Source organism: Betta splendens, chromosome 14, assembly GCF_900634795.4.
Source record: "Betta splendens chromosome 14, fBetSpl5.4, whole genome shotgun sequence".
NCBI classification, from domain to species: domain Eukaryota; kingdom Metazoa; phylum Chordata; class Actinopteri; order Anabantiformes; family Osphronemidae; genus Betta; species Betta splendens.
In genome coordinates this window covers 15,674,032-15,697,471 of record NC_040894.2, presented here as the reverse complement: position 1 = coordinate 15,697,471, position 23,440 = coordinate 15,674,032, and the positions used below count along the sequence as shown (strand labels likewise).

At 40.0% G+C, this 23,440-nt stretch overlaps 1 protein-coding gene across 14 annotated transcripts in view; it reads left to right on the top strand.

Annotated features, from left to right (window-relative positions):
* Positions 1-23,440, top strand: part of ntm (neurotrimin) — a 337,950-nt gene that overhangs the window by 237,052 nt on the left and 77,458 nt on the right. For 9 of the 14 annotated variants that reach the window (XM_055514684.1, XM_029174745.3, XM_029174747.3 and 6 more), the window contains one exon: positions 392-482. In XM_055514684.1, coding sequence (XP_055370659.1) covers positions 392-482 — 91 coding nt within the window. Of the gene's footprint in view, positions 1-15; positions 483-23,440 lie in introns of those variants that run through there. The other 5 variants (XM_029174751.2, XM_029174750.2, XM_029174746.2 and 2 more) reach the window with 3 other exon arrangements.

Below are 23,440 nucleotides of genomic sequence, written 5' to 3'. Positions count from 1 at the left end.
TATGTTCAGATTTTTTAACAGTTGAATTATTCGTGTCTTTCAATATGTGTTAAAACTACCTGCGTGGCACATCGTGAGAAATTCCTTTTTTACTATCGTCTTGAGCACTGAACGGGGCACGTGTGACGATGCAGCCACATAGGATGGAAGCTGTCGTCCTCCTGCTCGCGGCGTCCACCTCGAGGGAAGATTTGGATTAGGACTAATGAACCGGGGGTTAATAATCTCCACGGGAGCGTTTACGCGGAGAGAACCGGCTCATTGTCTCGCTTTGGAGTTCTTGCCCAACAGCTCCGAAGGCTGAAGACGATGTCTGTCCACGGATACGTTTCCGCTTTTTGCAGATGCACAGTTGTTCTGTCTCTGAGGACTTTGCTTCTTGTGCCTGCAGGGTTGCCCGTCCGCAGCCAAGGGGATTCTCCCTCCGACAACAAAGTGATGGATAACATCACCGTCCGACAAGGAGAGACAGTCTTTCTCAGGTGAGTCTAAGTCTGGTTCTTTTTTTCCGTGGCGCTGTGTTTTGACAAATATTCCCAAAGTTGAGGTCTGCAGGCAATTTGCGTGTGTGACAGAGAAATGACTGTGGGAGCGTCTGTTCCAAACACAGAATAACTGGAGGATTTGAAAGAATTACTGTCTGGAAAACATTCACTACAGAAGCGATATTCTAATAGTCTGTATACAGTTTTTGCACGTATATATGGAGACTTTGGCGGTTACTACTGCCCCTGCCATGGCTCACATTATGATGCCTCTGGTCGCATCAGGAATGGCCCTGCTCCCCTCAACCTGGAGGTTCCATACTATGAGTTTCCAGGTGACGACACGTTCGTGGTGGGATAGATACCGTTTATATATATATATATATATATATATATATATATATATATATATATATATATATATATATATATATATAGTCCACCCAGCCGTACAAATGGATTGACTAGCGCCCTATCAAGATTGGAGCCTGTCTGCCATGACCTTCCCTCCTCTGCGCCCTCTGAGGCTTACTGACATAGCAGGATTTATGTTGCCTTCAAGTGCTGTCTGGAATGTCCAAGGTAACACGAACAGTAATCACAATGGCTAAGAGAAGGGATTTTCTTTGATATCACAGTTGGTGAGATGCTGTGCAGGAGGAGGTGGAGGGCGCAGGGGGCTGCGGGGAATGAATGTTAACAGCTGGTGATGGCAATGTAGTTGTTAAGATATTCAAACAGGGCAGATGTTAAGGAAAGAGTTTGACCCAGTTGACAGAAAATCTTTCATGCTGTTAGGACACTATGATTTTAGATTTTTAATTTTTTCCTCATTAATAACTGTCTCTATTTGTCCTTGACAAACAAAACTATACAGTCAACACAAGTACAATACATTATAACAGAGCATTTATGTTCAGCTAAACACCTTCACACTTTCCTTTCACAGTGTGTCATGATCTAGGTTTTCGTTTTCAGTTTTATTTTGAAAGGACTTAGTTTGTCATCCATGTTGTCATGTTTTGGTTCCAGTTTTCATTTCCTGTTTTATTGTGTAGTACCTCCGGTTTCTGTTCTCATTGTGTCAGTTCTAGTTTTACTTCTGGTTTTCATTACACACACCTGTCTTAGTTTAGTCATCACTCCTGTGTATTTAACCACCACCAGTTACCATAGCCAGCCGCCAGATCGTTGTTTGTTAACGCCAGTTGTCACCTTCCAGCACCCATCTCAGTCCTGATTATCTTGTCTCGATCCTGTTCCGTGCCTCTGACCACCGACTCCTGCTCAACGCTGTATGGTACCTTTGCTGTGTTTTATCTGTTGCTGAACCTTGCCTGTTAATAGACCCGATTACGCTTGCTCCTTTTGTATTGAGACCTGAGCCTAGTGTGTATGACCTGGACCGTCTGTGACCACGTTTGTTGGATTAAATCTTGTTTTTTTACCACCTACCTTGCATCCTGGCACTGTGCATGTGGGTCCAGTCTTTGCCGTAACCTGACACAGTGCAGGAATATGAAACAGTTAAAAACTATTTGGGGCAAAAGCTCACAGAAATTCTAATCAGATTTACTTTTAAGTTTCACACTTTGTTTCCAAGACCTGCACATTTAGATTTTTTACAATCCTAAACTAATTCATGGAATGTTGTCCAGAGAGGCTCAAGGTTTCATTAGGATCTAGCAGGTCATCAATGAGGAGGTGAGGGCGAGCTGCATGTGCCTTATTTACTGCGAGCTTTCATGGAGGAGGAAGGCTCGCATCTCAGGATAGTAACAGCATAACAAACTAGTTCAGACAGAGGTCAGTATTGTCCCAGTGTCAGTTATACAAAGATTGCAAGAAGATTTACAAGATTATTTGTCCATTTTTGTTGCAGTGGCAATTTGTGAAGGGGTTTTATATATACTACTACTATCAAAATTAATAATAGTAATAATAATAATAATAATAATAATAATATAGTCTGTTTTTCCATTAGAACAAATTGATACATTCATATGTCTTAAAGTGATCTTACTATTCTTTAGCACCATGGACAGTGAAGGTGTTATGACTTACTAGTGGCAACAGTGGAAGCACAGTCACGTAGTGTCTGAAACTGCCTCAGAGCGAAGAAGAGCTGTGTGAAGGAGATTCTGTGTGGTCAGTGACAGCAGTGTGCATGTGAGCATTAAGTGTTGTCTGTCTGTTATCCCTGTGATTGTCTGGCAGGTACAGATGAAGGTATATCCTACATGTTGTCCAAACTGAGCTCCAGCCTATTACTTGATAGAATAGTTATCATGGATACATGTATTATTGGCAACACAAACTTGGCAGATGCACCAAAGCCTTTTACTCAAAGATTAGATATTTTGTTAATTCTCTACTTTCACCCGTTCTGACCATTTAGGATTTATTTTAGATTTTTGGTGTGACCATTTAAATATAATTCCATTGCACTGGTATGTAGGTAAAAAATTCTGAAAAAGTCTGAATTGGTAAGCAGTAACACCAGTTATCTAAGCTGCATAATTATAGCTGTCACATTTATCCATCCATCCATTTTCCATACCGCTTTATCCCATATGCAGGGTTGCAGGGGTGCTGGAGCCTATCCCAGCTGGCTATGGGTGAGAGGCGGGGTACACCCTGGACAGGCCGCCAGCCCATCGCAGGGCAATACACAGACAGACAACCAGTCACACACGCACACTCACCTACAGGCAATGGAGAGAGGCCAATCAACCTAATGCATGATTTTGGACTGTGGGAGAAAGCCAGGGAACCCGGAGAAAACCCAGCTGTTTCATTCAGATGTTAATTCACTCTGTACTACTACAGCTGCACTGCTGTATGTGTGCAGTTGTTAAGGTCTTGCTCATATTGTTACTTATGTTTATGTTTGACTCCAGATCTGTATGTTGACTGCTCGTTTTCATCCTACAGTGCCAGCGACATTGATTTTTTATGTTTTTGAATCTACAGTATTTAGACTTATAAAATAATTATTCTACAGAAAGGCTTAATTAACCATACAAATTTGAGAACTTCAAGTGTGGCCCAAACATAGAGCTGTTGCCCAGTCATAGAATCAGTGGTTTGACACCTGGCTCCCCATGGTCATGTGCCGAAGTGTCCTTGGGCAAGACATTGAACCCCAAGTTGCCTCCGGTGTCAGTATAAGCTGCATAGTAGCTCTGTCACCAGTGTGTAAATGTATGTGCTTGTGTGTGTGCGAATGAGATGACTTGTTAAAGCGCTATATACAGTAAGAGTATAACCATTAAGCATTATGAAATATGAAGAATGTAAGAAAAATGTAAAAGTTAAAGAACATACATCAGCTGTTGCAGCTGAGCCAATTTGGATGTTTTGTAGTATCGTGTCCTAGTGATACAAATGATGTTATAGCCATGGGACCACCCATGCTGGCTCAGTGCTAACAAGCTCCCCATTGGTCTCCAGGAACTACCAAAACTTGGTATCACATTAAACTAAAAAAAGCAAAAGTTGTACTGGTCTAACAGAGATTATTTATATATACCACTAATTATCTTATCTCAACACGACCTGATCTATGATCTGCTGCTAAAACCTCAGAGGGAGACAGTACAGAGTCAAAGCTAATTGTGTAAAGACTGTAGCAACATACGTTACATGATGCTAGTTTTTTTATACAAAAATGTGTGTAGTCTTCTAAACTTCTATCTAAAGCAGTAACTAGAGCAAAGTCACAAGTTAAACCATCCTTTCCCCAACTGCAAAGAAATAACTGTATTTCTTTTTTGTTAGGTGACGATATTAATCCCCATTAGCAAGGTGGTTACCTTTACCTAGTTCCGACCAGAGTCTGGTGAGACCCCCTGGTGAGATCAATAGTAACAATGTTTTCGTACCAGAAATTTAAAGAATTTTTGAAGACTTTCAAATAACAGATTTAACATAGAGGTACTGTAGGTGTTCCACAGAAAATCACAGCCAGCTTTGGGCTAGGTTCACTTTCAGACAGTGAAAACAGTGAGGGATCTCCTAAAGCAGCATAAGGAACTATAAGGTCTTTAAGATAAGAAGGAGCTTTATCATTAAGTGCTTTGTAGGCTAATAGGAGAGTTTTAAAATCTATCCTACATTTTACAGGCAGCCAGTGCAGAGAAGCTAAAGTGGGAGAAATGTGATCTCTCTTTCTAAGTCCTGTCAGAACTCTGTCTGCAGCATTTTGAATAAGCTGTAGGCTTTTTAAGAAGCTGTTAGGACATCCTATGAGTAAGCAGTTACAGTAGTCCAGCCTAGAGGTAACAAATGCATGGATCAGTTTCTCTGCATTGCTCTGAGAGAAGATGCTTCTGATTCTAGCTATATTTCTAAGATGAAAGTAGGTGGTTCTGGAGATTGTTTGATGTATGATGTAAAAGAGAGATCCTGGTCAAAGATGACACAAAGGTTCCTCACAGTAGAATTTGAAGCTAAAGTTATGCCATCCAGGGTGGCTATCTGACTCAATAGTGTTTCCCTCTGATTTTTAGGCCCAACGATAAAAATTTGACTAGTTGACCTGTTTCATTTGGTTCCAAAAACATATATAGCTGAGTATCATCTGAATAACAATGAAAATATATAGAATGCTTCCTAATGATATCACCTAGAGTAGACATGTATAGGCTGAGCAGAATTGGACCAAGCACAGAACCCTGTGGTACTCCAGAGCTAATCCTTGTGCATGTGGGTAATTTCTCATTAACATGAACAAACTGGAATCTGTTCAAATAGTTATTAAAGTACATTATTAACTTATTAAAGTTGTTGGATCTAAACAGTGATTTCTGTCATTTGGAGGAAGTCGCTGCTGAATGTCTTTTCTAATGGTGGTTAAGTTATAACTAACTTAAAGCCATCAATTTCCTATGTATCATTCAATGTCACCATTTGATAGCCATCAGATTTAAAACCTCAGATTGGCACAACCCAGTTAGCATAAGCAAATGAGTTTGATTCGATTATTAGGGGAAGACTAAGGCATATGTTTTAAGCCATGCCTAACTGTAGCTCCTATACACAATAATGTCACAACTGTATATTATGGATTATTAGGTATCTTAAAAAGTCTAAGAGCCAAAAGCATACTAGCTTCTGCTCAAAACAAAGCTGTTTAGTTTTGAGTTCCATGACTTTAACTCATGGGGAAACTGTGGCACAGCTTGGCCTACATTTACAGTCCGTTTTGTACAGAATAATCTCATACAGTATCTGCAGTGGATTACTGAGGGAGGACTTCATGAACTGTGGAATGATGGCAGGTCATCCCTAGTAATTTCAGCGAGATCTCTTTTTTCCCCACTTCTGTCTCCACACTAACACTTGTCTTGCTTTGAAGTGATTTAATTTTCTTGAATGCTGTCCAGGAAATTACAAAGCCAATGTAATGAAGTGCTGCTGATTGGACAAGTGCCCTTGAGTCAACATTCATATTTCGTCTATTCAGGATGTTGAATCTCTGCAGGTTAGATGGAACCTATTAATTTTTATAACCTTAAACCTCAGTAGATTTAAGTTTTTTGCGTCATTTTTCTGTAAAGTGTTTCTAATAGGATTGCTGCTTAGTTAGTCAGTTAGTCTAACCTTCAGCACATACAGTATCTGGATATGTTTGGTTGATATGATATATTTGTACAAACACAACAAATACATTGTAAATGTATGACCCTATATTTGTTGTGTTCCTGTTATAAATAAACACCTAAAAACATTGTTTAAACAAAGCTTATTTTGTTTTGTGATTGCAGCAAAGCATTTTAGTGTTTGAATGACCCATGAGCAGCTGAGCTTTACTACAGAATCCCGACTTCAGTCCTACCTAGATATAAGCACAGAAGATCGGTGGGAGAGACGTGGAGTGCTCAGGATTATGTGCTTAAAAGATTTTCTCCTTCCCCTTTAGCACCAAGATATCAATACTGCAGGGCACTTGCTCATGCGCATACACTGGAATGCACACGCATGCTGTTTACCAACATAAGGATTAGATATGGATATGCCTTACAAATGCTTTGGCAGTCCAGACTCACATTGGAAAATATACAAAGCACTCACAGAGGTCATTAAATCTGCAAACGTAGACATGACCAGGGAAAAAATCTTTTAAAATGCAAGGCAAACTTTTTGAGCAAAGGTAGTTTTGAGTTTGAGCAACAACACCCTGAAAAGGTGAATATACGTTCAAGTTCTAATAGAGAAGACTATGAAGACAATGAAAATATCTTTAAAAAAAAAACCTCCGTTATAGAAATTCTTCTATACAGTATTAATAGTCATAGTCAGGGGTTAAAACTTTCTCACATCAAAATAGCCTGATTCATCAAACTAACTAGAGCCGCATACACAAAGCAGCGTAAACCTTGTGCTGAATCCCGTCAACTGTTATGATGAAGCCAGTAGTTGAAGTTTTTTTTTTCATCATTTATGATTGGTGTTAGGAATTGTCATTAGTGGCTGGATTAAAGAGGAGGCTTGAGGCAGAGATGAGGTGCAGACCAGCCAGGTGTTTTATTCTTTATCCATGCCAAAGCGACAAAGAGAACAACAAACAAAACAAAACAAAACAAAAAATAACATAAATTGCAAAATTTCATTTTCAAAATGTCTCTGCCTCTCCTAGGGAATTACTAAGGACTGAACCACCCTAGAGCTTCCAAACTCAGAAGGGGAGATCTAAATTTGAACTCTCAAACATATGCACAAACAAAAATCCAGAAACATAATACAAACATGCAATCATAACTAACTTCAGCTCTCATTCTCCTCCATTTTCAGTTACTGTATAGTAAATTTGCATGAAAATAAAACTGAAAAAACTGGTGGCTTCAGAGTTACCGGGACAGAATCACCCACGTTTTTGGAGTGGATTTGATGAGTTCTTAGAGGCTGCGGTCACAGTGTTTGACATGAACAGTCTGCATGACCTTATCCTGGCTGTGCTGCAGTTCCTCACAATCCCTGAAGTTCTGGAAATGATGACATGCTTTCCCGAGTTATGGGAGGAGTGGGCGCTTCAAGCAGCTGGTCGCTGTCCATCTCAGCGGGATCCTGTATATCGATCTGGATTTTTGGCAGCGGTGCAAACAGCTGTTGACCACATGGGCTCCAACAGACTGTCGGGCAGAGGTGTCTGCCATAGCTCTGCCCTCAGCTCCTGTCACAGCTCCTGTCACCAAAGTGGAGACTGTTCCACGAGCCAGAAGCCCACAAGATACTGTAGGGAGCTGAAGGGCCAAGTTTCTCATGTTCTCATGTTTTTTTTTCTCAGCTTTTCAAGTTTTCAGAATGTGAACAGATCCGCTGCAGAGAAGCACAGTGACTCTACTGTAGGTTATCAGCTCCAGTGACTGATACACATCTCTTGGACTCCTTTAAATGACTTGTGCTGTGTTGGCGGGGGTATTTGGGGTTTTGGAGGAGCCCCCCCCCCCCTTTTTTTATTCTGGCTTTTTAGTTTGGAACTTAATCCTGCCAAGCAGTGTGCTTGTGTTTAGTTATTTACATACTCTTATTTATTATCCTGCAGTGCACAGTTGATTTTGTTTGTTACTGAAGTTTACATTTAATAAACCAGTAAATGTTAGACTAGATGTTTCGCAATTTGGGGTTCAATACCTTCTCCCCTTTCTTTTTCTTTTCCACTGAGGGAGAAAGTAGGATTCCCTGCAGGGTTTTAGGGTGACAGCCATGTAATCCTGGCAGATTGTTTTAAGTGGTGCGATGGAGTTGTCACATGGTCAGTTTATTTTCAAGCTTTATTTGATCCCAAACATTTTCATGACAGCAGTATTTCTTAGAAGCATAGAAAATTGAAACAAGATTCTACCATGTAGTTTTTGGGCTGATCTCTGACTTTTCTAATGACCATCCTGATTTCATGAGGTGATGTCTTGCATGGACCTCTGAAGCTTTTTTTTTTTTTTTTTTTAAAAACACCCTTTTGTCTTTTCATCAAGTTTCCTGCTGCTGGTCTTGTAGCCCATTTAAGCTTGTCTTGACATCTTTTAATGATAATAATTGAAACTTTCCCACCAGTGCGGGAGAAACATTTTGGTGTAACATTCCCATTCAGTTATTGTTGTTTGACAGTTACTTTAGAAAGAAACTTGTGATAAAAATGTTTCCTTAGTAAGTGGGCAAACATGCAAACTGCAGGTTTTCTATTGTAATTTGTTTCAGGCCCATACAGCGTTTTGTTAGGGTCCAGGAGATATTTTGACCTGGGTTAAAATAGGAACCATAGACACTCACTTAAAAAAAATAAACACAACCTGCATCTAACTCTCGAAGTGTTTACTTTATACCGAGCTTTACACTTTAACACTGTTTGTTTCACCAGGACACACCTGAGGCAGAGATCCTTAAGTCAGGTACAATATTTGCACAGTTCAGCATCAGTTCTGCTCTGGTGACTTCCTTTCTATTTGTCTTTATTATCCAAGGCCAGTTTTTGCATGTTCTAGAAATTTTCCAATAATGTTCTAAAGTAATGATGGAGTGTTGTTCCACTTTAGTAAATTAAATTGTTGCCACAATCAATTGTTACTACTTCGGATAATGTAAAAATGTTAATGTTTGGGTGATACAAGACTCGGCTTGATGTAATTTATTGTTTAACAATACAATACATTTATTTAGAGAGGCATCAGGTGCTGTAGTGGCGTCTGGTGTGGGTACTCCATCAATAGTAATGAGACAGTCTTAGACAAACACAACTGAAAACCAGGAGGGTAAAAAGAATACGATGTCAGAGGCTCCAATGAAATAAACTTACGCCAGGTGCTCTTAACAACCTGTCCACAACATGTGCTCCGGGCAAAATACAGTAGCTGACTTCTCTATACACAGTCTCAGTAGTGAATATGTGGTTCAGCCACAAAGAAACTAAAATGACTAAGGCCTGGTTTCAAAGTCCAGAACAGAAAACAGGTTAGCCAGACACATTCCATTAAACGGGGCATACACTAATATGAATTATTCATCCCCTCCTGGGCAAAAACAAGACATGGTCAGAAAAGAAGAGAACATTGAAATAGCATGAGAGGTTTCTAGTAGTGTGCTTGCATGTGGTATTCTGTGACTGAAAGTATAGCAAAGCTTGATTTTTTTAGTAAAGTAAGATGCCTGAAAATAAAAGCAATCCTTAGCAAAGGATGTCAGGCGATCTGGAAGAAGACTCTTCCTAATATCACCCTTAGCGTTTGCTTACAGTAGTTACACTGTTTTGGTTCCACTGAAGTGATATCTATGAAACCCTGTTTTGCTGCTTCTTTAGCTAGTTGATCTGCTACTTATCTGGCAGAGGATTCACTCATTGGAGGTGGAAACGATCTGCTGTTCAAACCAGTAAATAGGTGTCGGAGGAGAAACAAACAGATTTGGGAGTGGCAGGAATCAAAGGGCGTGCCTTATGTGGGAAACAGTGCAGGCCCGACCAGGAACCTGACAAAAACATATTTTGCTTTATTTTGGACTGTTTTTGTTTTTGCGTATTAGATAATTTGTATAAACATGTCTTTCTGGCGGGTAAAATGAAAACAGCAAAATACGAATAAAAACGTGTTTTCCCCAGATACATATGGCCTTGCATCTGCGAGGAGTTTGGTAAAACTGTCAACAGATGATAAACTGCAGCATCTGTAGAAAACATAAAGCTTTGTCTGCAGTTCTCTCCCATGAGCAATGGTGAGAACAAATGAATGATTGAATGAGCACAATCTGATCAATGTGAATACCGTAGCGCTGCCTTTACTCAAGACCCAGCTGGTATTTTGATGGACAACAAAGTGGCTTATTTATTTTTCTAGCCATTAGAATGTCCAACAGTTTTTATCTCTGGCTAAAATAGATTTCACTGCCTTTACTTTTAAAAACAGACATGCAGAGGGTTTGGAAAATGCCCTTACAAGGATGGAAGTGCAAATAGACACTGGCCCATCTGTAGTATTCACTTTTTTATCATTTATTTTAAATCACTCCTCTGTATTATGTTTACTACAATGGCAGCGGTTCAAAGTGACTAGGGTTTTTACTGCAGTACCGCCGCGTCGCCACGGCGCAGCGAGTGCGTCGCTGACTTAAAGATTTTTAATCCTGCAGCCGGCTGGTAAAAATCAGGACGCTAGTCTTGTTTTAACCACCAGGTGGCGCAGCGTTGATTAGAAGCCTCCAAAGCACTACAGCGTAACTGAGGTCCGACTGTTCATTTCTACCTGTAACACACATATATTACACCAGACCTATTTTACTATTAAGTATCTGTTGTGTGCTAAAACATGGGGAGTGTGAAGGGCAACAACTTGTTGATGGCTTAGTTATTTTCTGTTCACTGCAAAGTTATAATTGTTCTGTGTGGTTTAAAACAGGCAGCGCCACAGCAGCAACACATTCTTGTTTTTATTCTCCTCAGCTTATTCGTGTCTTTAAATAGAAGGCGTCTCTTAAAAATATGTACACACCCACCGCTCTAACATCCGATACAACATATTGACTTCACATAATACCATGATTATGCGTCGCGGTTTAATTAATATAATTTGAATGCGCAAGTAAAGACGTAGAGCGCAGTCCATCTGCGACTACAGCCGCTTATTTAGGTTTTAAACTTCCACGACTTCTTAATGAATGTTTTCCAATAGTCGTAGATTTTACGTAAATAACCGTAATAATCACAGGAATTTTTACAGCAGTTGTCGGTCGTAATTTTGACAGGACGCCAGAAATCAGCAGATCTACAGCGACGCATTACAGCAACATGTTTGTTCCTACGCGTTTACTCTGTGTCTGCAGAACTGCAGTTTGACTTGTTTTGACTGTGCGTGTCATTGTAACTGAGTGGCTGAGAGACTTATTCGACCCGTGTACGTTTCAACATTTTCATTTCCCATCCGTCCATCCAGCCACTTTCACCGGCGTTTTCGTTTCTCTTTTGTTGAGCTGCAAACGGATTTTAATCAAAGCACCGCCTTACAAACCAATAAAACAGGCAAAAATATTTGTTTTTTACAAAAAGACACGGAATTGGAGTTAATATGTTTTATTGTTTAGAGACAAACGGAAAACAAAAAGTCGTTCTCTCGTTACCTCTGCATATAATTTGGTGGAGACATCAATCTCTTACACAAACACGTGACGTGTTTCGGAGTCACGTGTCCAGACAGAGAGTGACCAATACACAAATGTATGGATGTGCAAATGCAAGCTACTAGAGAAACGGGAGAGTGGCGCACTAAATGTAGCGAGAATTTGTTTTGACTGTGCGTGTCATTGTAACTGAATGAGTGGCTGATGTGACTTATTGGGCCCGTGTACGTTTCAAAACTTTGATTTCCCATCCGTCCATCTATCCTGAATAAAAGCACCGCATTACAAACCAATAAACCGAACAAAAATATTTTTTAACAAAAACACACAGACTTGAATTTAAAGCTGTTTTTTCGTTTAGAGAAAAACGAAAAACAAAAAACCTCTGCTTTTAATTTTTAATGGAAGCTCATCCGTGGACGGGTCGCGGGGCAGCAGTCTTAGCAGAGAGCTCCAGACTGCCGCTCGAATGAAACACGAGATCGAATGAAATGTGATGTGTTTCATACTCAGATGACTTGGATCTGAGTTCGACCAAGCTTTTGTTTGTCTCATGTTTGCTCACAGTCGCAAAGGAAATCTACACACCCCTCCCCCTCCTTCGTAGAGGCGCATAGACATGCTAATGTGTTGCTGCTACTCGATCAGCAGGTGAGAAATACTTCAGCTCCGGGACAAAGCTCCGTGGGAGACAGGGCAGCGTCGGGCGGCGTGATCAGCTGCAGGTCTAAGACTCATTAATGCAGCAAGTAGTTTGTTCTACATGTTTACTCTGCAAAAAAAAAACGTATGTATTTATCGTAGCTTTCTGGTCTAAGTTATTTGTAGCACTTCGACATTCGTCTAAAATATGCAGTGCATTTTAAAATGAAAATACTATTATTATTATTTATTACCTTTATTGTAAACACAGTATTAATTGCACAATTTGGACTGGCGAAGATTTGCGCTTCTTTCATAATAATCATGGATAATCAAGGAAGAAACTGCAGTTCATAGATGTTATTTAGGGATGGTTTGATAAAGATTCAGTGAGTTTTTCAACTGAACTGTCATCCAAGGTACGTGCATTATCAAATGAATGCGCCTGTCAGCGGGGAAGACATCAACTCTATTCAGTCGCTCTTCAGTCGCTGCTGCCGTCTCCTCCCCAGTTCACACACCTTAACACTAGGACTACTGGGTTTTCTAAATATACCAGTTCCTACTACAAGGTGTTCCTACGAAGTTAACCAGCTGTTTATTTCGTTATTCCCTCTTTCATGTCCGTCTGTTGAATGAAAGTGGGCGTTTTATTTACAAAAAAATTAATACGTTTCCAGATTGACCGGTGATGCCGCACAGGTTGCTCTCAGTTAAAACAGCTGTTTGAAGCAGGGAAAAGCGAGTTAGCTGTCCTTGTCGATGCCTTGACAATGTTTTATCATCGGTTAGATCTCTGAGCCCCGACTTTTATGTCTTCTTTGGATTAAAAAACAAATGTTGAATGTTCTCAAATAATATAATATTGCCGCCCTCCGCGGCTCCCAGTGTTTGTTTTTTTCATTGAAAACGTGGGTGTTACCGGTGGCAGACCTCTGGTCTAGATCATCCTTATTCACTTTTTTAAATTGTAGTAGTGTAACCTTAGTTAGTATTCCTTTTTATTTATTTTATGTTTGGGAAACGTGACATTTCAGCTACTGTGATTTTATTTGTCATCAACATTAGTTCCTACTTGTCCTTGTTGACGGGGGACAGGAAAATGTGACGCGCGTTGGGTGAGAGCGGCGTAAAGAAAAAAGTGTACATGTGCCGTACTGTCTTGCCGTGTGGTGCACTAAAGAAGCATTCCACGTAAAGAAAATTGCCCGTACCAACAGCGAGAAATCAGGGTTACAGTAGCTTGTCTGCCATAAATCGAACGCTGCACGTGGGAGGGCGCACCGTTCAGCTTCTTATTTTCGGTTTTAAACTGCCATAATTTGCCATAATTTACTTACGTTCATAACTTCATACTATAACGCGACCAGCGGTTCATGGTCTTGGCGATCCATACACTAAGTAATACAACGTTGTCATCTCGTGATCACATGATGATGATGAGACGCTGTTTTTCCAATAATTAAAATAAAAAAACTGCTTCCACTCAGACTCGAACCCGGACAAAAAAAAACATTGTGTCCATGCACGTTAACCACTAGGCCACCCAAGACCTGATCATTGGTTGTTCTACAAGAGGCTATATGACGTAAGCAACTACGATGTTTTAGGACCAAAAGTGGGAGTCAATCGCCACCTACAGGCCAGAAGGACGTAACACACTCCTCCCGCAGTACAAACCCGGCACTGACGCGGCAGATTTGAAACCCAAACACGGTGGGGGTAGACACTTTTACCGGCTGCCTCTGTATGTTTGTTTTCAAAGTATATATTCTTGCCTTTAAATTTTTAATTCTGTATTTTCACCTGACCCCAAGACACTTTCCTGGTACCTCTTCTACTGTACCTCACAATAAACTTAGTGATTCTGATTTATATACTGTGCATGTACAATAAAATTAATTTAGCCACATGTGTAATGAAGATAGATCATGTGTATTTTCATTTGAAGCTTTCATAATGTGTTTTGTAATTATAAGTTCTACTACTTTCTACATTCTATTCTACCAACTAACAAACAACGAAACATTTTGTGGTATACAGATGGAGCATGAATTATGGCACTGCCCTGTCAGTTCAAAGACGTCTACCTGCACTGGAGCTGAATTATGAAGCCCCACCCCGTATGACATAGTCAATATGTAACTGCTTAGTTAACGTTTCCTTGAGAAGCTTATTGTAATGCCGCATTGATCCACCAGGTGTCTTTGAGAATGCTTCAAGCTTGATGCACACAGCTTTTCCTATGGCTCTCCTGTGTGTTTTTTTCTATGATGCATCGGTCGAGTTTCACCACCCATTACAATGCCTCAGCGACAGTACTGCTTGCCTACCAGACTGTTATACTAATGGTGAGGATGCTTTCTATCGCCCAGTGGTAGACGTTCACCAGGATGGCTGGAAACACGTTTCTGCAGGAAAAAGAGGTGCTGGTGAGCCTTCTTGATCAAGCTGGAGGTGTGGTGTGGTCCAGGACAGGTCCTCTGAGAGGCAGGTCCTCACAAACCAAGTTTCAAAGCCACCCAGATGATGTGGATGGGGTCATGCCATGCCTCTAATTTCCCTTCTGATGTCCACAATGAGATCCTTTTTGGTGGAAATAAGGGACAAATCATGTGCACCAATAACTTGTGATTTTGACCTTACCTGACATGCTGGTCAAAAGGTCCAGTAACCAGATGCAGGGGTGTCAACCTAGTGCAGGTGTGTGAGCACAGCATGCAGTGCAGAGGAGTCTACATCCTCTGCATGCCTAATGCCATTGGTGGTAGACTGTCCTTCAGGTGAGCAAGAACAACGTTGTGGTAGTGCCCCGGAATTGCATTATGGATGCTGTTGTTGTGTGTTGTTTTGAGAAAACAATATTGATGTTGGATAATTTCTTGGATGTTTTTGCCAAATACCAAATGCTAGTCTTCTTTAAAAGCCCCCATATATCTGCACACATTTTTATACAAAGCTCCGGGTGTCTTGCCATTGATGGGTCTAGGATTATTTCCAAGGGGCATCAGTCTGCAACAAGAAGACTTTCTATTCCTCATGGGCATTGCTGCTGATACAAGCCACTGTGCTCTTTGGTCTTGTTCACCCTGTATAGATTATGTTTTTAATACAAACACACCACAATTTTGCAGATGATAATGCCGACTTTAACTAGAATGAAATGGAATTGGAGTACAGGGAACTTATCCAAGACTTTGTGTCCAGGTGTCCCTCAACACCACCAAGACCAGAGAGATGGAGGCCTAGGCCTCAACTGAAACCAGTGATTATAAAGCGTGAATGTGTGGAGCTGGTCAGGACTTACAAATACCTGGGAGTGCAGTCGGATGACAGGGCAAAAATGTGGAAAATCAAAAATCCTTAAACCTGTAGCTTTGTAGCTGGGAGGAAATGTCGGACATAAATTAAAGGTTAAATTTTACATCACAAAAGTTGTTTGTTTCTTCACAGACCTAAAAGGCACAGTGCATAGGGACTGAGAGAACTGATGTACCATGGAAATTTTCCTGATTATGTTAATGATGGACAAATTGTCCAAAGCGTGGCTCAGAGATCGACATCTGTGCCAGCATGATCTCCCATCATGCATTTTGATTGACCACCACTGGATGCTGGGCTCATTCCAAACTGTGTCTTCTTAGACCTGGTCTAGAGTTTGACGATCTGCCAATGTCAATGAAGGGAAGTACAGTATGTCTCTGTATCTGTCAGAATGTGTGTGGGTGAGTGTGAGGAAGAGAGGGTGAGAAATAGAAAAAGAGTGATGGAGTTCAAACTCACATGGTCTGCATTTGTCTGTGCATTTTTTGAATGTCATTTTTGAGCACTATAATCTATTTGAAAGCCAGGACGTTTGGTCAAAAGAATAATTACTCAAGTGATTTGTAGTTAACCTGTACAAGTCTAAGGAGCAGGGTTGCCATTAGTGAACATGCTCATTTTGATTGTACTGTTTTTCTCAAGTACAATGTATTGAGCGTGACTCATCATCTGTGGCAGTTTGATGAGCAGTGGGTTAAATGTTCCCAATTACTTTGTAACTGGGATGCTGGAGCAGTTGAACTCCAGCAGGCTGGCCCCGCCCCCTCTCAGCATGGCCCCTCCCCCCTCTCAGTCTGATCGTTGCTGGGGCAGGTACAGAGGAAACCAGGAAGCATTAGTAGTTTTTGAGCCCATCTGCCGAGGCGTCTTACCGGAGGAATAAATCATAACGTTTTTGTATGGAAATTATTGAGCAATTTGAGTGTCCTTTGATTTTTAAATACTATTCGAGGTGGTTTTGTTTTGTCTAGTTTTCCTTTAAATGTATATCTATTTTTTTTTAGCTTTGTTGTCACCGTCATTGTTTTGTCATAGTCAGTGTTTCGTCTGGCTTTCCTACATTTAAGACCTAAAATCAACTGCATTTCTCTCAGCAGCTTATGATTGGTTGACATTTTTGGCAACAGAACGGCTCTCCCCCATGATTTTATGAAAGACACATATAGAGGTACAGTACATACCACTACATGTAGAAGTGAAAGGACATGCGCCCTAGTGATGAGCTCGGCTCTCTTTTAGGAGAGCTGAGCTCTTGTGGCTCCCAATCAGCTCATAATTTATTACAACTATGTGCCTTATATTTTAGCCTAATTTAGAAATTATACATGGTTTATGTTTATATTAGGTTTCTAAGCATTTGTTTATTCCATGTTTTCATAAAAGCCTTGTTTTAATGCAGTTTTCTATTTAAAAAAATACATAATCACTACTATTTAACATTTTAATCAAACCTTTAGGTCTTAACATTACAGTATAACACTTTAGACCATAGTGTTTAGTGGAGGTTTACAAATATTTTCATTTTACAAAGTCTGCACTCAGGTTTGTGTCTCCAATATCATTGAAATGCATCCAGATGCTTCTTTTTTTCAGCTTTCTGTCATTTTTTAACTTTTTACCAACACACTTGCTTTCAAATCTGGCTCCCCATCTGTGTACTGTGGTGGAAATTTCCCATAAAGAGGCAGATGAGAGAGTTTTCTTTTGTGAAATTTATTATAAAAATAAAGGAAAATAAAAATAATCGTGCACATGAACAAACCAAAAACCAGCTGGGGAGATCAGTGCACACACCACGAAGGTGTGATGCAAAGAGGCCAAAAGTTGTGAAGTTGTCTCTGCCTAAAAGGCGGAGACAAACCCTTTCTCCGGCTCTGGTGGAATGTCTCTCTGCACCAACAGAATAGTTTGTGCCACCTTATCTCACCGTGAGTAAGAATGTTTACATTCACACTTCATCATGTCTTGTTATCCAAAGGAAGGAACACAGAGCTTCCAAGACAAGATGCATTCGCTTTAACAGCCTTGGGTCTGGTGGGGAGTCAGATAGGAAGGAGCCAGAGTCCGGGTGTAAAAGACAAACATGTATCATAAATTATTAGTCAGTCAAATGGAACATCAGATGTTTAGACTTGATGTACGACAGGGCGCAAGAGATTGTTGTTTGTGTAAGAATGTTCAGTTCAGTGTTGCACCTAACCAGCACATGACAACTGTGTTGGATAAGAAATAGCACAAAGGCACAATTTTTCCCATTACAATACCTGTAACACTACACTCACTGTCTTAGGAGCGTCGGGCCCCTTACGTCAATCTTCGTACGTGATTGACCGATTGATGCGCCCATAAAAGTAGTCTCGCGTTTGTGTTTATGGATTTTCAGCAGAGCTGACCAATGATGGCTGAAGATTCGGCTCTCCCCAGCTGGAGTCAGCTCTTTCCTCCTTCGCAAACGACACATCACTAATGTACCCACCAGAGAGTTAGATCTAATCTCTTGTACTGTTGTTCTTTCTGTCTATGTACTGTATTTAAATATTAGTGCCCTGTCTTTATGGTTGATGCTATCTAATAGAGGCTTAGGTTTTGGCTCCACACCCACAAAACCTGTTAGCAATTGGGAGGTGTAGACAGGCAAGGTCTAAGTGAAAATCTCCTCTTCTACTGTGGATGTTGTGGATGTCAAGGGCAACCGTGTCTTCTGTGCAGATGTCAATAAAAATATCATTTTTAGCTCCCTTTATTTGAACTTGACTTACCTGAATTCTTGATGACGTGTGCATGTTTTCCTCAGGGTACTCTGTTTTCATCATACAATTGAAAGACACATGTTTTTGTTTGTAATTGGTGATTCTAATTTGCCTGTAGGGCAGGAAAATGCAAACATATGTTCATGAATTATATTGGTGATTGTGTTGAGTCAGCCAAGATTGGAATGTTTGGCTTTTTTGTTTTTGGTTTGTTTGGTATTTTTGGTGATTTTGATGTTTTAAATTAATCTTTTTGCTGTCCCCAGAAAGACCAAGGCCACTTCACAAATCCCTCTGGAAGGGCAAACTTAACAATCCTATAATGGTGGTGTCTTTACAGGGATTAATTAAACCAACTGCAGGATTAATTTGTGCTTTTCTCAAACTGATGAGCTAACTGGGTAGTTAATACTGCTATCTTATTCAATGTTTCCTTGCTGCTGAAAACAAAAGATTTCCCCATCATGGAATTAATAAAGATCTTATCTTATATTACCTCACCTTGTACAAAATCCACACAGAAAGGCACCTGGGTGACCTTCATTAGACTTAAAACAGTATCACTAACAATAAAATGAAAGTATTTGGAACATGAGAGTAACTTTATTTACTGGCGTGATGTGCTATATTTTCTTTAACAAGCAACGACCCTGTATGTGTCAACTTTGTGATACAGCACAGTGGTGTGTGTCTCATCTGATTAGTCTTAAACTTGGAGCTTGTACAGGGTGTGCTTTGTTAGTTATTAGTAATAAAGTTGTTGCTACTGTAAGTATTAATATGATCAGATTTATTGTTATTAGTCATTATTGTTATGCTGTTATGGTTTTAGCTGTGGGCCTCTCTCTCCTTTTAACCCCCCTCTCTTTTTGGTAGTTTAATGTATAAAAGAGCAGAGAAAGAAAAACCTGCACCACTTGCATTGGTGTCATTGGTATGCATTCTTCATAAAATACAGGTTATCCCGTACAGCTATGAACCGTCAGCACCAGATGCTTCATCTAAATACAGCACGGAGAGTTTAATAATATGTTTCAGCACAGATAGAAAGGTGACGTCTGCATACTAGTGCATCTTCTCCTGTTGTTCAGACTGCAGAAAGCTGGACTGCTAGTGTTAGTGCTAGGTGGGAACAGAGTCCGTGCACGAAGCAGTCAACATCGGACTTCATCTTTTACAACCATATTATAAAAATGGTTTCATGGTTGTTTTGTCTCCTTCTTATGATCTCAGACTCAATGAAACCCTGTTTTTAATCATTTAAATAATAAAACAAAAATGCTTATTTGTATTAGTTGTCTTCAAGCATCAAATATTAAAGCAAAATACTCAAAGATCTACACAGAGCATTTAAATGTAGAGGCTAACCCTAAATGTACTTTTGAAGTATTTCCCATGTTTCAGCTTATGCTTTTTACTGTACAAACTGTGGCATCAGTCTGAATGCTTTAACAAATCACTGACATTGACGAGCAGTATGATAACGACAGCCCCATTGTCAGTGTTTTAAGCCTCAAAAGCTGTTTTAGATAACCATTCTCTGGGCAACATTTCAGAGACCAAAAATAAAGGTGATGTCAGCAACAAATACATTAATCACTTTTATTATTGTTATCGAACTTCGGTGCACTTGAAGGACTCCAAACTCATGAACCCACAGTGACACTGATGTCACAAAATACAACACAGATGTGATTCATTTTGTTTGGTTCATATCCTGCCAAAAGTAGAAATAGGTCTGAGCTGTTATGGGTTAAAGCAAAGCATGTTTCATAAATAATTATTTAATGCCCATTAGTTTCCTACTACCTATCTAAAATTCAGGTTTGCTCTGCTGTGGTGCCTGACACAGTGAATCTGCTTGGGCGATAATCAAATGATTATAAATTACACTCGCTATGCTTCGTTATGCTTCCCTTTGATATAAGCACTGCCTCATTTCGTTTCCATGACAAATGTGGATTACATTCTATCAGAGGGTAAAGGTTGTTTCATTATATTTATCCGTGACACTACTAGGAAAATTGCATAAGTTCATTACACACAAACACATTCACTACAGAACACTGAGGACACATTACTGTTTGCCAACTGAGGATCTTGGCTGAGAAGATTTGTGAGGATGCACGTTATAGCAGCATTCAGATTTTATTAACCTCCAATTGAAAGTTTAATTAAAATCATTTTTGTCAAAGACAATTGTATGGAACTAAATTGGGATCAGCCCGGTGCTTTGGAGCATCACAGCTGAGCACATATTCAGTACAGGAGCTCTTCCCGCCTTGTCATAGTAGTTAGAAGTAAATACGTTTTACTCAACTATAGTTTCCACCGAGTGTATATAATGCTGCATTACACTTACAGTCAGGACCATAAATATTTGGACAGAGACACAATTCTTCTAATTTTGTTTCTGTACATTACCACAGTGAATTTTAAATGAAACAACTCAGATGCCATTGAAGTGCAGACTCTCAGCTTTAATTCCATGGGTTGACCAAAAAGATTGCATAAAAATGTGAAAAACTAAAGCATTTATTGAACACAATCCCTTCATTTCATGGGCTCGTAAGTAATTGGACAATTGACTTCCATGCTATTGCATGGGCAGGTGTGGACAATTTCCTTGTTATGTCATTATGAGTGAAGCAGATAAAAGGCCTGGAGTTGATTAGAGGACTCGTGTTTGCATTTTGAAGATTTTGCTGTGAACAGACAACATGCGGTCAAAGGAGCTCTCCATGCAGGTGAAACGAGCCATCATTAAGCTGAGAAAACAGAAAAAAAACATGCGAGAAATTGCTACAGTATTAGGAGTGGCAAAATCAACAGTGTGGTACATCCTGAGAAAGAAAGAAAGCACTGGTGAACTTAGCAACGCAAAAAGACCTGGACGTCCACGGAAGACAACAGTGGTGGATGATCGCAGAATCATTTCCATGGTGAAGAGGAACCCATTCACAACAGCCAACCAAGTGAACAACACTCTCCAGGAGGTAGGCGTATCAATATCCAAGTCTACCATAAAGAGAAGACTGCATGAAAGTAGATACAGAGGGTACACTGCAAGGTGCAAGCCACTCATAAGCCTCAAGAATAGGAAGGCCAGATTGGACTTTGCTAGAAAGCATCTAAAAAAGCCAGCACAGTTCTGGAAAAACATTCTTTGGACAGATGAAACCAAAATCAACCTCTACCAGAATGATGGCAAGAGAAAAGTATGGAGAAGGCATGGAGAAGCTCATGATCCAAAGCACACTACATCATCAGTAAAACACTGTGGAGGCAGTGTGATGGCCTGGGCGTGCATGGCTGCTAGTGGCACTGGGACACTAGTGTTTATTGATGACGTGACACAGGACAGAAGCAGCCGAATGAATTCTGAGGTGTTCAGAGACATACTGTCTGCGCAGATCCAGTTGAATGCAGTCAAACTGATTGGGCGGCATTTCATAATACAGATGGACAACGACCCAAAACATACAGCCAAAGCAACTCAGGAGTTTATTGAAGCAAAGAAGTGGAATATGCTTGAATGGCCAAGTCAGTCACCTGATCTTAACCCAATTGAGCATGCATTTCACTTGTTGAAGACTAAACTGCAGACAGAAAGGCCCACAAACAAACAGCAACTGAAAGCCGCTGCAGTAAAGGCCTGGCAGAGCATTCAGAAGGAGAAAACCCAGCATCTCGTGATGTCCATGAGTTCAAGACTTCAGGCTGTCATTGCCAACAAAGGGTTTTCAACCAAATATTAGTAATGACCATTTTATTTTCAGTTATTTCGTTTGTCCAATTACTTACGAGCCCATGAAATACAGGGATTGTGTTTAATAAATGCTTTAGTTTTTCACAGTTTTATGCAATCTTTTTGTTCAACCCATGGAATTAAAGCTGAAAGTCTGCACTTCAATGGCATCTGAGTTGTTTCATTTAAAAATCACTGTGGTAATGTACAGAAACAAAATTAGAAGAATTGTGTCTCTGTCCAAATATTTATGGTCCTGACTGTATATTTGCGGCTGAACGGATGTACATGTACCACGTTGCAAAACCATGACTCTATGAACACACTATGCTGAAGAATTATTGACTTTGCTAATAGTTTTTATAGTGATGGGAGATGGTAAAAACATATTTTCTTGTCTTTGATGCCCCTTTTGTTCAAAGTAAACACTTAAATAGGTAGTTTAAAGCTTGCAATAATAATTCTTCTATTTCCCACAGCTCCTAAAGGCAATGTGTCCATAAGACGTTTTGATAAGTTCTCTGTGTTGGTCCTGCCCCCCACAGGCCATGTAGACCCAACAGTCCGAACCTGAAAAAAAGAGCTGAACCTGAAAAAAAAGAGCTGAACCTGAAAAAATGAGCTGAACCTAAATAAAAAAGAACTGTAACTGAAAAAAGCTTTGAAAGCGAAAAATTAAGACTTGAAACTTGAAAACATAAAAACTGAAGCTGAAAATATATTTGAATTAAAAATCTTTAAGCTTCCAGTTTCAAATAGTTTTATTTTGCTTTAAAGAAATATGAGCCCAATTCAGCGCCATACAATTGTGAAATGTATACAACTTGTACATTATGCTGATGTGTTGTTATGCTCTGCAACAGATTTTGTTACCACTGAGCCCCTTTTCTGCATGTACACAACATGCTTAATAGGTAGCTGCAGCTACTGTAATGTGCTTTTTAAGAACACGTCACAACTCAACTTTTACAAAAGGTACCTGGACAAAACTGTAGTAGATCATCTTAACATGTAGCTCACAGCTTGAGTGTAACACACAGTTGATGAATAGTAACAGTCAATGCTCCAGTTTTAAATAACTGGCGCCTAAATAACATTAGGAAAACTACAAGTGAGACTTTCTCAACAAACTGGACACATTTGATGATGCACGTCTATAGAACTTATAGTCTATAAAACATCAGTTCAAAAAGTGGTTTTGCGAAGTCTTGGCAATATAAGTGCAACCTAGGGTGAGAAAGTTATTTCTCACTGACTGACACTGCCAAAAACCCACTAAGAGACCAGGGTTGAGCTCCACATTCAGGTGCACAACTGTCACCTAAACCACAGTGAAGATAATAAATACAGAGGTAAGAAGGTCATCTCTGACCCGGCTGCATTATCAT